At 37.8% G+C, this 16,536-nt stretch overlaps 1 protein-coding gene across 1 annotated transcript in view; it reads right to left on the bottom strand.

Moving 5' to 3' along the window:
- Nucleotides 1-16,536, bottom strand: part of lrpprc (leucine-rich pentatricopeptide repeat containing) — a 124,098-nt gene that overhangs the window by 11,015 nt on the left and 96,547 nt on the right. The window contains exons 28-33 of the mRNA XM_078405013.1: nt 14,482-14,624; nt 9,032-9,173; nt 6,266-6,392; nt 3,814-3,902; nt 1,980-2,184; nt 25-161 (exon numbers count right to left, since the gene is read on the bottom strand). Of these exons, the coding sequence (XP_078261139.1) occupies nt 25-161; nt 1,980-2,184; nt 3,814-3,902; nt 6,266-6,392; nt 9,032-9,173; nt 14,482-14,624 (843 nt within the window). The remainder of the gene's footprint in view (nt 1-24; nt 162-1,979; nt 2,185-3,813; nt 3,903-6,265; nt 6,393-9,031; nt 9,174-14,481; nt 14,625-16,536) is intronic.

Here is a 16,536-nt window from a genome sequence, read left to right as displayed (position 1 = left end):
GCAAGTACAGTTAAATAAACTTACATTTTTCGACCACTTCGTCACAATTTTCCTCCATAACCTTACGAAATACGTAGGACATGCTTGTTAGCTGTTGCTGAGAATTTTCTCCTGGAATATACAGGGGCTCAACATATTGCACAGCTGCATCAATGTTACCACTGAAAAAAATACAAGTTTTTATTATATCATTGCTGAATTATAAAAGCACCTGGATATTAAACATAGAGGTAAAAATAATTGTTTTTATCTTTTACCCTCCATAAATATTACAAAATGAGTTATTTTTGTGCAGCTGTTACTGCAGTGAAGCAGAAATTATGAAACCAGAAAAAGAATTCACAGATGAATGGATACAATCAACACTAATCAGATGCATTACTGTAACGAACTATGACCTTGAAAAGTCTAAATCACCATGTTATGCTCCAAGGGGAATTCTATTAAATGACATGGAATGCCCTGTGACTACTTGTATAGTCAGCTTACAAAGTGCACTGAATTCCTAAACATGCAAATATTGCACCAAAGGAATTTTTATCCAAATAATGCAAACTGAAAAGTCAAATCACCTTGATCATTCAATGAAGTACTTAGATACAGAATCACCTTTGCTTCTACAGACTCCACTTACTTTGCCAGATGGATGCAGGAGTTACATTTTTTTTTGAAAGACGTGTTTTGAAATGCTGTAAACAAACAGCTACACAGTAGCCTCATTTTTAATAAAGGTGAAACTGGAAAGTTTGCAACACCCTCCAAGGGGAGGCAAATAATTTTAAAAATGGACTGTGAATCTGGGTTTGGCAGGAAGCTGTACACTATACGTATTAGTCCTAAAATCAGGAATCACAGAAATATAGGGGAAAAAAAGCTAATTTCATGTTGACCTTTCTTCCAAATTTAAAAGTCAATCAAAATCCTTGCACCATGCCAATTTTTAACAAACCCCCAGTAGCAACGTAGTGCATTCTAGGTCATAGAAGGAAGATCTTTCCATTTGATAAACTGTTTTGCATCAGAGACTGACTGACTGTGTAATATCATGCACAATGCTCAAACACATCTGGAGTATCTGCAGTGGCACAGTTAGTATTTAAAAATATATGCATCCACTTCCAACTATTATTTTGTATCATTCACTGATTAATAAGTAAGTGGCGGGCAGCCATAGAACACAATTTATATTCCACTCATACTTCAACTATTACTAGCTATCAAGTCTATTTGCAGCTGTCCAGGATAACCATATCGCAAAGGTTTAGTATCCTTCTCAGCAAAAGGAAATAAATGGTTTGAATTGTTTGGCATGATTCAAGACTTCATGAATTAAAATCATCGCCAATTTTTTTAAGATCAGTTATTTACTGGTTATCAAGCATTTTTCATAATGTGGATAAGACTTAATTGTGATAATACACAATAGAAGCTCAAAAGAATAAATTATTTTGGATAATTATTTGCATTTTCAATCCTATCTCTTTTTTGAAGTACTTCATATTTTACATTTAAAATATACAAATCCTTATTTAACCATGATCGGCGTTCGTACAGATAATCATTGCAGCTCTGAATGTACAGAGTATAATCATTTTATTGCTTTTCATAAACTGGTGAAGATAGGGATGAGACAAGAAAGTCAGAAGGAACAACAATACCAAAATAAAGCACAAGCTGTTGAGTAATGCAAGGTAATTCATACTAATGAGCAATTATATGAATATCTAAGTATTTTTGTGGATTAAAATTAAGCATTATTAGGTTTCATGATTGTGTAAATTGTGAAATGTTTCCATTATTCATGATTATTATTTATCACAAAAGCAGCAAACTCAAATGACCAGAACAAATCTCATATTTAATAAATTAATTGGAACCAACAGAAAGTTAAGCATAAGTTCTGAAATAATTATAATTAATATCTAATTAATTAGTGTCACAATACATCTCAATAAAATTTTTGACAGAGGTTTACTTACCTCTTTATGTGAGCCAGGACTAAGTTGTTGACAAATAGCATCTTAGATAAATTGATCGAATGTGGCATGTTTCCCATCAACTTCTCTACAGATTGAATTTGCTCCACATCTCCCTTCAAACCCAAAGCCTGAATTAGTCGTGCAATAGCAAGCTGGCTGGGCACTTGATTGGTTTGCAACATCTCCTTCAGAGCTGCCACGCCATCTGCAAGGAAATATTTAAATCAAAACTGAAAAGGATTCATAAAACTATATCAGAGGTAATTTATTATTTCCAAAATAATCTGACCAATCTCTGCAATTATGCTCTACTTGTAGTTAACATTTGTAAAAAAAAAGTTCCTTAACTAATGCAATTCACAGGTAGTTTCCTGCATTTCCCCACACCCATTTTTAGCCCTTTGGATTCCCATTTCATGAGAACAGCTTTGCAGATTTGATGAATAATATGCAAAATATTGTAGTTTTAAATTTAATTAATTATGCATTCAGTTTTAATCCAGGCACTTGTCAGTAGCACGTAAATAAGGGTCATTTGAGAAGCGTTATTTTATATTAATTTTCTTTGAGAAACATTTACTTTCATAAACTGATTTACAAAGAAAAAGGGCAACCAAATGTCTTCATATAGCTTCCCCAAGTGCTTTACATTTCCATATAATGTATGATATGAATAAATATGCTCATTAAATCTTTAAAGCCTTAGTTGCAGAACAGCAACAATAAAAATGTTCCTAATTCTGTGGCAAATAATATTTAGTAAATTCATGAACTGATGTAGTAAAAATTCATTGAAACCTAATTTTTGCATAATAATTAACATGAACAATATGATTAAAAAAGAAACCGTTAAGCATTAAGCATTACTTTGAACTACTTCAAACAAATATCTGCTTGTGTACTGTAAATGTTTAAGTATCATTCAACATACCATTTTACCAATACACATGCTGGGCAATTGAATTATAATTAGCTGCATTTGAGAGCAATTAAACCTTTATGTTTACTATTTGCCGTAATTATATCAAAGCACAAAAGTTTATTAATGGATTCTTTATAAAGAATACACAGTATCAAACAAGATTAATATCAGAAAAAAGGCATGGTACAACTGGCAATGTGATAGCAATGTGAATTCTTGTTTCCGCATGTTTCCTTTTTGTTGCTTAAACCAGAGTACAATTTAAAGGAACAGAGGATTAATGAAACCAAAATTTCAACTTCCATTTTGTTTGCAAATATATGCACTATTAATTGTTAATATCAGCCTTTCTGGAAGCATGTCTAAGAATGTACATTTAATTTATCATACAAAGATACATTCATGAACTAATAGTGCAATGAAAATATTAATATACTGTATACACAAATATTTCTTACCCATCAAATAAAAGTTATGTAATACCTTATTTTCAACAATTTTTTATTAATATTACTTAGGTGCAAGGTTTTCTTTGATTTTGTAACTATTTAAAGGTAAATTTGTTCATTCATCCAGTTATAAAATTCTTGAAAGCTTGTAGTTTAATTTCTCCCCCACCACCCACCTCCGTAAGTCTGTAGCCACAGCCCACTGGTTTAGCTAAGACAAAACCATCCTCTGTTAAATGGAATGGAAACTGGACTAAGTGGCCAAATGACAAGTACATTCATATTCAGCTTCAGTTGTATTATAGATGCATATATAGTAATTTATGTCTCTCAGCTATTACAAAAGACTCTTGATAAGCAGGTAATTTGCTAAATGGACTCCTTTATCACAGCATACGAAAGGCGTTACATGAAAATCTGCAGAGGCATTAACATGATGTAAAGGTCATAATGTGTGACATACCTTTCAGATTATCCCGCCTAACTTGCGTTATGATGAGTAGGCTGTTGGCAGCGTCGTTCAGTGTAAAGCCCTTGATGCGGGTCTCAACTCTAAAGAAGCAGACATTTAGAAAGGAATTACTGACATGCTTCTGATATGATAATAAATGGTTGAGACGGAGGTGAAATTACAAAAACTACCATTCCAATGTTAAAAATTTTGCCACAAATGTCGACCTGAAGACAGCTTTTATGTTAGAACGTCAAATACTGAAAAACTAATTTTTCTTTTTCTTTCCTTTTTCTTGGTTCTGACAGCTGCCATAAGTGGTATCCTACGCTGCAAAGAGAGAGTAATGCTTAGGCAAGTGGACTAGCTGCCAGAATATTATCTCTCAAACGGAGATATTAGACATTGAAAAAGTCACGGATCAGAGTTTCAAATGCAGGTAATTCTTCTTTATTGGGGCTGTAGAGTGGGAAGATGGACTGACAGGTATAAAATTGATGTCTGCTGGCAAAGAATCACACCTTGCTGTGAAATCGGAACCACTTACAATATCCACCAACAGCAATAAGTAACAACAGCAGTTTACAACGAAGAGACATTGTCAATAAGCAGTTCATTACAGAGGCTACAAGTCACAGGACCACAAATAATGCTTTAAAAATCATACAACACCACATGCTGCATCAAGTGGCACCAAATATTTAAGAAATATTTAAGATGTTATATCAGTTCTCTGGATGTGAAATTTATACTTTAACGCACTCTATCTAACATTTTAAATCTTCCAATCATCAAAACTTACGACCGCTTCATTTCTCACAACTGAAAAATTCAGTCCTTTTGAATGAAAACATAGGAAGCTTGGCCATAGGTAGTACTTTAGGTAGAAGGCTGCAGGTTCAGGATTAAAAATTAATGTGGTACCAAATCAGTTCCACAGATCAAATGGGCCATTTTGCATATAAGATGATTAATCAAGATCGGAATCAAGAACAGCCGAAGATTTCAACAATGTGTTTCGTCCTAACCCACATTCCTTCTGGAACCAAGATACCAGAATCAAATCAACTGATCAATTATTTTTCTGTTTGCTGTACAACTTCTCTGCTTTCTCACATAGCAGTTGGCACACTTTGAAAACCAAATACCCAGGATGGAAATGTTAACTACCAGAGGACAACTTTACAGTGAGCGGGGGAATGTTTAAAAGAAGATTTATAAGGCAAAACACTTTTTTTTTAAACACAGAAGGTGGTAAGTGCCTGGGAAATGGTAGCTAGTATTTAAACAACATTTAAGCAGTATTCACACTAATACATGAACAGGCAGGGAATAGAGGTTGAAAGCTTGGAAATGAAAAGGCAATTATTGCATTTCCAGTGTAAAAGCACAAGAAATAGAGGAGGCTTTGGCCTGTATTGGTGTTAAACTTGATCATGGCTGATTTTAACACCTTTTTCCTGCCTTATCCCCGTGGTTCCTCTTATATCCAGAAATCCAGCAATATAACAGTGACAGAGTCTCTACAGTGGGGTGTACCTATGTTATGAATGCAAAACATTACCCTTCTCTCTGACTCCAAGTCCCTTTCAGTGCAATCTAACATTGGACTGTCCTTGCAAATTTACACCGGGAATTATGCATTTCCAGCTCTTTCCTCCTCCCCACTTCTCTCAATGATCCTCAGTTTAGTCTGCCGAATGATAATCTGAAGAGATCATTTTCTGGAAATGCAGTTTCTGATTTAAAAACTCTTTCTGGCCAAAGCTTACCTCCATTAAACACCATGCCATGGGCTTTCAAATACTGCCTGACAAGCCTGGAGAAATGAAAAACTTTCAACGACAAAAAGACGTTATCTTTAAAACACAGAAAGCTGCAATCCATGTTAGAAAAACCTACATAATCCACATTCTGCAACCTCTCAGTGGAAGAGGATTACATCATTTTCAGAGAACCAATGTGCTAAACTTGAACAATTATCTCATCGCACTGAACTGAGCAGCCAGCACTCTTCGCCACAAGCACATTACCTGACCTCAAGAATTTCAAAGATCTGTTGGGAATCAGGGTCATGTGAGAATTACAGTGAATAATCCCAAGAAAATCTTTTACACAGTACAAGGTTAAACTATCCCTTAGTCACTTTCAGCCCCCAGGGTTCAAAGAATACAGCATCAGTCTCTGGATTTTCTTACTCTGGGGACCAATCCTCTTAATCCCTGCCTAAGCACGCATTGCTCAGTCGTGATTTCTCCTTTTCCATCTGTCAGTCTTAAATCAACAATTCGTACATTAGACAGTATAATGCTGACAATAAAGGATTTATATTTCACCATCTTAAATCTTTTGCCACAATTAAAATAGTTGAGCCATTAGATCACTAATCGTCAGAAGACACACCAACAATTTTTTCACCCTGCCTTCTTTGCCCGACCTTGGCCTAAGTCAATTTAAAACTTACTTGCTTTTGACATCCATGGCTTCCTCCAATAATCCATGACTTAGAAGAGCATTTATGAAACTTGAATAAACAGCTAAGCCCAGTAGTAGACCCTTCTTTTCAGCTTCCTGGAATACTTCAAGGGCTTCTAACAAAATAAAAAGAACTTCTATTACAATTGAAATTAAACATATATATAGCTTTCTGCTAATGTTTACAAGCCTTCAAAAGAAATGAAAATATATTTTCAACAATGTAACAGAAAGCTCTTGGGCTTCTTCAGCATTAGTCATTTTAAATGCAGATGGACTGTTTCTAGTTTATAATTACCATAAAGATCAGAAAGATCTATTACTTTTTAGTATTTTTAATTAGATTGCATCATCGTAATGTCAATGAATGTACGAGGTAACACACTGATGCTGAAAACAATTTACTCCTGTGACATTGCATAAAAAGCATTAAGTACTGGCTGCTTGAAGGCATGCAATTTTGCATGAGAATTTTTACTTCCCCTAATTGTTTCCATGATGCTAAACTTAACTTTTGAACAATATTTAACTTCGAGCAACAATCTTAATGTAGACATTGATTGGAATAGAAAGGGTAAATGCAGTCTTTTATCCAGAGTAGGGGAATCAAAACCAGAGGACATAGGTTTAAGGTGAGGGGGGCAAAAGACTTCTTAGGAACCTGAGGCATAAAATTTTGTTAATGCAAAGGGTGGTGGATATATGGAACGAGTTGCCTGAAGATCTAGTTGAGGCTGGTATTATCACAACGCTTAAAAAAAACATTTGGACAGGGGCATGGATAGGGTAGGTTTAAAGAGATATGGGCCAAACACAGGCAGGTGGAACTGGTATAGATCAGGCATGGTGTGGGCAAGTTTTGCCTGAGGCCTGTTTCCATACTATATAACTCTATGACTGGTGTGCCCATTAAGGTAACAAGAATTGTTGGTCATGACATTGGAGAAATTTGCTGCAAAGAGCACACTGTTCTTTTTGGTGTTACCACACTACAGTCTTTCTCATCTTCCTACCACACTCTCAGAAGCTATTCAGGTTCCAATATTTGCATATTTGGTTCAGGGGTGAAAAGTATCATCAAAGGAGATAGCTGAATGATCCAATAATTCGAATGATAAGATACTATACTTTCATAGCTACCAAAGCATAAGTTACTTATTTGCACAGGCAGAGGTTAGAAGAGATAATTTGCCCCATGAGAACATGGCTCATGGTTCCTAAGCCATGAGAACCTTAGGAACTCAAGATGTCTTAAAGTATTTCATTGACAACTAAACGCTTTTAAGACATGTTTTGTAATTCAGAGAACCTGGGAAACTAATTAAACCTAATTGTGCACAGCAAGGTGTCACGAACAGCAAGGAGACAATAAACACATGATTTGATGTTTTTGTTGAGGGACAGATCGAATGTTCATCATAATTCAGAAAGCTCATCTGCTTTTCTCTGAAAAATGTCATGAGATGTTTTACATCCACCCGAGGGGGACGCAAATGGATTTTTTGAAAGTTAGCACAATGGCAGTCCAGTGCTGCTTGGTGTGGCTCTGGAAAATCAGCCAAAATTATCTGGTCATGTCTTGGAGTAGATCTTCCACCACACAACCTTCGCATGTGAATGCTCTCACTGAGTCTAGTATGACATTGATGAATGCACAGATATATCAAGAAAAGGCAATTAAAATTGCCCAAAACTGTTAATTGACAAAAATAACTGTAAATGATCAAACTGCCAGAAATGTGTACAAGACAGGCTACATTTTGTTGCCTTCACAATTTTCTTCTTTGCTCTGACGGTGGTCAGTGACTGGGCTCACTGAAGGCTCAATGCTGGGCTCAACTCCTTTTCTGCGTCAGTTCCCATAACCCTCAATCCTTCAAATATTTACTTAGCTCCACATTAAATATATCTAATGATCCAGCCACTGCCACTGGGGAAAACAATTTGAGACTTTCATTAGCCCTCGAGAGATGAAATTTCCATGCACCTCAGATTTAAATAACTGAATCTTTATTTTATAGCTATTTCCCCTTGATCGTGACTCTCCCACGAGTGAAAATATCCCAACATCTACCTGTCAAGGCCTAACAGGACCTTGCAGACACAAGGAACTGCAGATGCTGGTTTGCAATAAAAAACGACACAAAGTTCTGGTATAACTCAGCGGGTCAGGCAAACTCCAAGAATACAATCCCAAACTGCCTGGTGTCCCTTGACAGGGAATCCGTTGCTCCAGGAATTAGCTTGGTGAATCGCCCTTAGACTGTGTGCAACAATATTATATCATTTTTTAAATATAAAGAGACCAACGCTATGCACAATACTCCAGATGTGGTCTCCAAACATCTCCCCTTTCTTAAGCTTCAATCCCATTGCAAGCAAGGCCAATTAGTCATCTGCCTTCCTAATTACTTGTTGGACCTGCTTATTAACTTTCTGTCAAGCATGCGTGTACTAGAACATCTAGATACCTCTCTCAGAACTTGACTCATTTACAGCTGGATAATAATTTGCTTTTGATTCCCCACACCGAAGAAATCTATGACCTGACACTTCACCATAATAATCTTAATTTGCCAGGTTTTTACCCAATCTCAATTTATCTACATCCTGTTGCAGAAGCACAATGCCTGTGAGACAATTTTCATTTCACCTATTTTCATATCATCAGTTGAAACCTTATTTTTTGAGCACTGCTTCAATGTACATTCAATTGAATAACAATTTAGATATATAAAAATAATGCAAACAGTACCTTGAATATTATTTTTCTTGGAAAGTTTGAGCAGTCTGCGTTGATAGTCACTGGCAGAGTCAACAGGCAAATCAGGAGTTCTTGTTTGTGAACTTTGAGCAACTGAAGATGAAGTGGATGTTGTCGTATCCTCATACCATGTCTATGTAACAATTATGTTAGATTTGTTAAAACGGACACAGACACTTAACCAAGATTAACTCAGCTGGCTTTCATTTTATTCTATTCAATAGACACCCTTTCTTTGTAGTGTTAAATTTCATAGCACACACAGACATGTTTTTAATCTGCAGGTAGCATGATGGACTTCAACAATACTGCTTAGAAACAAGCTGGGGTTAGTAAAAAGCAGATGAGAATGACAATCACCCCAACTTCCACATCCTCCTTGGGAAATGCCTGGACTCCAAGAATTCACAGTAAGATGGCTCAAACCAAGTATAGAGGAGCCCATATCCTACAGTTTCACGGTATAAGCTAAATCAAGAGTGAACTTCAAATGATTGGTGCAACAGCTTCCAGAAATCAAGATCACATTAACAATTTCCTTTATCCTGCACCATTTCTGCAGAGTGGAGGCTAATAGTTGTCATAATCAGTAAACAAATAACTCAATTGCTCCTAAACTTGTAAGATTAAGCCATCCTTCAATTCAATAGACAATAGGTGTAGGAGGAGGCCATTCGGCCCTTCGAGCCAGCACCGCCATTCAATGTGATCATGGCTGATCATTCTCAATCAGTACCCCGTTCCTGCCTTCTCCCCATACCCCCTGACTCCGCTATCCTTAAGAGCACTATCTAGCTCTCTCTTGAATGCATTCAGAGAATTGGCCTCCACTGCCTTCTGAGGCAGAGAATTCCACAGATTCACAACTCTCTGACTGAAAATGTTTTTCCTCATCTCAGTTCTAAATGGCCTACCCCTTATTCTTAAACTGTGGCCCCTTGTTCTGGACTCCCCCAACATTGGGAACATGTTTCCTGCCTCTAATGTGTCCAACCCCATAATAATCTTATACGTTTCAGATCATTTCTAATCAATTTTAAAACCTTGCAGATCCTTCCTGATTATTGCCAGCAAGTATAATTTAGTACTGACATAACCACATTGTTCTTTTACTTAAAAAGATTGGAAAAACAATAAACAGGCAACAGATTACTTTATGGATCTGTCTTACGGAGAAACATGTTGTGAAAGTGTAGAAAATGTGCATTATTTAATAACCAAGAATGACCAAGTACGTAAATAGAAAATGTAATTTTAATCAAAAATGGTGAAGCCTGACTAAATAGTAACAGAATGACATGGAATAAAACAAAAATTAAAACAAATGCAAAAGTGGAGTGTCAGACAAACCACAAACATTTAACAATAGATAATGAAACATAGCTAGCTACAGATTTTATGCTCATGTAGTTTAGAAGTAAAAGCAAGCAGGAACCAAAACTATATTTTTTACTTTGAAAGTAAAATGGGTAAGTTGGGCCCTTCAGCCCAACTTACACATGCCAACCAAGATGTCCCATCTACACTACTCCCACCCGCCCACGTTTGGCCCATATCCCTCTAAACCTTTCCTATCCAGGTACCTGTCCAGGTACATTTTGTTATGGTACCTGCCTCAAATATCTCTTCTGGCAGCTCGTTCCATATACTCACCACCTGTGTGAAAAATGTTGCCCCTTAGGTTTCTATTAAATCTTTTTCTTCTCGACTTAAACCTATGACCTCTGTTTACTGATTCGTCTTCTTGCGCAAAAGCTCTGTGCTTCTACCCTATCTATTTCCCTCATGATCTTTAACTAATGCTCTGGTTTTCTCCCACGTCCCAAAGATGTGCAGATTTGTATGTTAATTGACTTCTGTAATATGCCCCTAATAGGTAAGGTGTGGATGAGAAAGTGAGATAACATAGAATTAGTGTAAACAAGTGACCGATGGTCAATGTGGACTAGGTGGGCCAAAGGGGCTTTTTCCATACTTTATGCTTCCTTGTAAAGCCCCAAAGCTTACCGTTTGACAAAGGAAAGGTGGGTCAAGTCAAGTCAAGTCAAGTCAAATTTATTTGTCACATACACATACACGATGTGCAGTGAAATGAAAGTGGCAATGCCTGCGGGTTGTGCACAAAAAGAATTACAGTTACAGCATATAAATAAAGTTAATAAGTTACTATTATTGTCGACAAAAAATTAGTCTCTGGGGTTATAAAAGTTGACAGTCCTGATGGCCTGTGGGAAGAAGCTCCGTCTCATCCTCTCCGTTTTCACAGCGTGACAGCGGAGGCGTTTGCCTGATCGTAGCATCTGGAACAGTCCGTTACTGGGGTGGCAGGGGTCCCTCATGATCTTGCTTGCTCTGGATCTGCACCTCCTGATGTATAGGTCCTGCAGGGGGACGAGTGTAGTTCCCATGGTGCGTTCTGCCGAACGCACTACTCTCTGCAGGGCTATCCTGTCCTGGGCAGAGCTGTTCCCAAACCAGACTGTAATGTTGCCGGACAGGATGCTCTCTACAGCCCCAGAGTAGAAGCAATGAAGGATCCTCTGAGACACTCTGAATTTCCTCAGTTGTCTAAGGTGGTAAAGGCGCTGCTTAGCCTTACCCACCAGTGCGGCAATGTGCGTTGCCCACGTCAGATCCTCTGCGATGCGGACTCCCAAGTATTTGAAACTGCTCACCCTATCCACAATAGACCCATTTATCTCCAATGGCGTGTACGTCCTTGGATGTTTAGCCCTTCTGAAGTCCACAATCAGCTCCTTTGTTTTAGTGACATTCAAGAGGAGGCTATTGTCCTGACACCAGAGTGCCAGATCAGCCACCTCCTCCCGGTAGGCCTTCTCATCGTTGTTGGAGATCCGGCCCACCACCACAGTGTCATCAGCAAACTTGATGATGGAGTTTGAGCTGAACCTGGCCCCACAGTCATGTGTCTTGACTCAAATAACGAAAACAAAGAGATCTTCACGACGTTACAGTTAGTTAGTCGTTTATTGAGGTAAAAATACAAAACAGATTAGTATATCTCCTGTCGTTAACTTGTTTGTTTGTAGCAAGAACTTAGTTTCTCACCGACACTCCTTCGTATCCTGTTATACTTGCTAAAACCTTATTATCTTAGCAGGATTGACTTGTATGGCCTGCTAACCTTATGTCAGCAGGTTCTTGGCGTGTCACACTGAAGCATTACATCAGTGCTGGGCAAGTTATACTCATGATCAGACTCCTCCCATGGATCCTCCCAGTCCATATACGTAAGCATAGTATTAACCTCTTGGTGTCCAAAAATAATACAGCAGGATACAAAGTAATAATAATATGCAAAAATAACGAATAAACGCAGAATGGCTCCTACACATAATGTATTTCTAAACTAAAACTAGTTAAAACATCATTTGCTGACACCAAACCCATATTATTTACGTGACCAAAATATCATAAAGCTTCCGAAACACCAAATAGTGCAGAAAAATTAGTTGAATGTTAGAGAAGAGTAAATATGCTCATCGCATTAGCTGAATGCAGAATATCACAAATATTTCCCCACACAAGGTTAAAAAAACAATAATTTCTAAGGCCCTCTATTCTGAATTTAGCGTAAACAACTTCCAAATATTGCAATCACCTCACAGGTGTACTGAGAATAGTTCATACATAGAACAACTTCACCTTCAACTGCACTCCAGATTAAAGATGAAGCTTTGGGAAATTGCACAAATCAAATTTACGGCTGTCTTTTGATGGTTTACGAGGAACAGTCTTTATTTTGATGCTACTCAGGACCCTTTGTTTAATTCTTTTTCTAGTACACGATGATGGAATTGGTGCCACTTCCTGCATTTCACATCTCAAAAAGTTAATTACATCTGCTGTCAATTTCCATCTGCTCTCACTATAACTCTCCAGCTCAACCCCATTCTGTCCTCCCTTTGGCCTCCTGCATTGCAATAATGAGGCCCAACGTCATCTCGAGGAACAGCACCATCTTCTGTCTGAGGGCATTACAACCTTCCAGTGTTAATATCGAATTCAACATCTTTACATATCTCGTTCTCTCCTTTGCATCAGAACTGGTTCGCTCTGTTGGAGATTTTCCAATGTGACCTGCTCAGTTGTCCCTACGGCTCTATCTTTTGCAGCTTTTGCATTCCATTGGTGTATTTTTTCTTTCTAACTGCTCTCATTAATCCATCAAATTTGATAGATAACAAAGGTTACTTCTTCAATAGCTTATTCCCACCGCAAACCTGACCTCACCCAATAAGAAATATTCCCGTTATCCTGTCCACACATCTCCCACCTTCTCTGCAGCTTAAAACTAACTTCTTTCTCTTTTTCCCAGTTCTGTTAAATCGGTTTCACTTTCCACAGGCGTTATCTCAAATCTAAGTGTTCCAGGATTTTTTGTTTCTATTTTACAAAAAGAATAAGATGGCCATGTATATGCAAGGTGACTCCTAAATGCTACTTCCAAAAATTCCAAAATATAAAAACTTGGAATATGCCACAAACCCTTTATGATCCATTAAGATTATGCTATTCATCACACATAATTTGCAGAGGTCAGCAGTATTTGCAGGTGTGCAACCATTCCACTGCTTATCATTAAGCCAGGAGGATTTTAGTTTCATTTGAAGGTTATCTTTAGCTGCAAGCCCTCGCGACCCAACAGTCACGGGGCGGAACGGTGGCGCAGCGGTTGAATTGCTGCCTTACAGCGCCAAGGACCCGGGTTTGATCCTGATGAGGGGTGCTGTCTGCACGGAGTTTACACGTTCTCCCCGTGATCTGTATGGGTTTTCTCCAGGTGCTCTGGTTTCCTCCCACATTCTAAAGACATGCAGGTTTGTAGGATAATTGGCTACGGTAACATTGTAAATTGTAAAGTGTGTGTAGGATAGTGCTGGTGTGCTGGGATCGCTGGTCAGTGCGGACTTGGTGGGCCGAAGGGCCTGTTTCAGCGTTGTCTCTCTAAACTAAAGTCATCTATCAACATTGTCGGCAAACATGTGCATCAGCATTTATGGAACAAGGGTAACATTATGTTGGCTTAGTAAATGGTAGGGAAATTGGAAACAAAGGAAAGGAAAAGTGATCTGATTGGTGGGGTATGGAAATATGAGGTATATTGTAAAAATTACATATACCCATGATAGAAGTATGGAAATATGAGGTATATTGTAAAAATTACATATACCCATGATAGAATGGAAAATTACATTTCCAAGTAATAATTGATGTTGGAATTCAGAAATTTTGTAAGGAATGAAAGAACTAGATCAGCCATGGGCTAATTCAGGGGCTACTTTGACCAATTGACCTTCTGCAGTTACTGTTATTGTCCCAAATAATTGTGCTTGAACAGATAATAGCAAGTATACATTTTGGGTAAACATTGATAACATTTAAGGAAGCAAGTAAAATTGTTAGTTTAAAATGGTTACCTCAGGAACTTCAAATGGAATTTCTTGACCATTGCTCTTGAGGATTTCCGCAAGTACCCGCAGAGTTCGCTCTCGGGGAATCACATTTTCCTCCTGCATTTTGGTCCACGTCGCGTCAGCTTTTCGCCAGTCATTACTTTCCTCTGTTTAAAAAAAAATGAACATAACAATTAAAGATAATTTCAGATCTCTGCTGTATAAGGTTTAGTTGAACTCAGAAAAGGAAACTTATTTCCATAAGGTGCATTTCCAAATGATTTGAAAGAAAGATTTTTTTCCCCCAACCTCTGAAATCAGGAATGCAGGCAGGCAGCCCATTAATCACAGCCACAAAATTTAAAGCAGCTATGTGCATAGAAGATGAAAAGTTGGAGTACATACAATTGGAGTTGCATACAATTAAAGTAGCACTAATCTAGACCCTACACGTATGACTCTGCAGTTCCTAATCAGGTCAGTCTCATCTTCTGAAGCGTAAAAGTGTTTTGTTAAGGATTGTTTTTGGGTGAATGCCACTCCAAACATGATATCAAAACTGAAGAAGGGTCTCAACCCGAAACATCACCCTCTATCCAGAGATGCTACCTATCCCACTGAGTTAATCCAGCATTTTGTGTCTATCTTCTGTGAAAACCAGCATTTGCAGTTCCTTCCTACACATATCATTCTTTGCCATTTGAGGTGACTGTGCATCTCCTGATTGTGTTGTGCTTCAGTATGGTACACAGATGGAGAAGGAGCAATCAAATAGGCATCCGACAAGAACTCTGCAGGACGTACCTGGTTACATGCACAACCGATTAACTTCCTTTAACCGCAAACAAAAAAAACTGCAAGATGTTAAAATAATTTTTTGCCTCCTACCTGGTTATTATTGCACTGCTGTTTTATGCAAGTAAAATGACGGCTGATTATCCTACATCACAACAGTGATTACACTTCAAATGCACTTCACTAACTGTAAAGCACTTTGGCATATTCTCAAAGGAATTTATAAAGAACTAAGTACTTCAGCATTTGAAGGTAGGGTTTATTTCATAATTCACCATTTTTGTTTAGCAATAAGACAATGCCAAGCACCAAAGATTGCATTTGGAGTCTCACTTTGAAATGTCTGGGTAAAAATTGCCTTAGTTTAGGAGGCCCCAATGTTTAAAAAAGTTTAAACTCTTAAAAAAAAAATCACAATTACCAAAATAGGTTAAAAGAAAATACCAGGCATGTGAATGAGGTAAAAGAGGAAAAGAGCCGAACGCTTGAGCGAGGGTGAAAATTTACACACAAAATTACCAGTTTCAAGCCTTTTTTAGTGCATTTCAAAGTAAAAACGGACATTACAAAATAATGTGAATATGTCAGTATACTATAACATTTTTATTATTTTTATTAATTTAGTTATATAAACTTGCACTGAAATGTAATATTTACTCATGACAGTTCCACCACTGATTTTCTGGCACTCTTGGTTCCAGAGCTTTGCTGGTTTATCCAGCCGGCCAAGGAAGTCGGCTATGGGGATAGATGTGCTGGCTCCAGCTGGGCTGGAGTTCCAGAGCCCCGGCCACAGGTTGCAAATTCAACCCACCGATCGGCCGTGGAAGTCCCGATGAAGTCGAGATTGGCTGCCTTGCCCAGCCTAGATGCCACATTTTCGGGGAGACTTCCAGGGCGGGGGGATTTCAAGTGGGCTCTCGTAATTTTGTCCGGATTTCAATGATTAGCGGCTATTTCTCGCGGAACCCCAGCGACCTCTAGCAGAACCCTAGTGTTTATTTTCTTTTTTTTTTCTTTCTTTTTTTTCGATCCGATTTCTCCGTGATTTTGATAAAGTGAAAAATGAGGAAATCATGCAAAAAGCGTGGAGAATGGATTTTAAAAACGCGGAAATCCGCGGAAAATTCACATGCCTGAAATACACAATTCTCCAGGAAATGTAAATTATGCATTTTGTTGTTTAAGTCAATATGTTAAAATATTTTATTTTAAATAGAAAATTGAGGATTTTGGAGTGAATTTTGTTTCAACATTTTCCTCACCTGCCATTTTCTTTATTTT

Source organism: Rhinoraja longicauda, chromosome 9, assembly GCF_053455715.1.
Source record: "Rhinoraja longicauda isolate Sanriku21f chromosome 9, sRhiLon1.1, whole genome shotgun sequence".
Classification (NCBI taxonomy): Eukaryota; Metazoa; Chordata; class Chondrichthyes; order Rajiformes; family Arhynchobatidae; genus Rhinoraja; species Rhinoraja longicauda.
The sequence above is the reverse complement of the archived record's forward strand: the minus strand, read 5'-3'. Positions and strand labels throughout refer to the sequence as shown.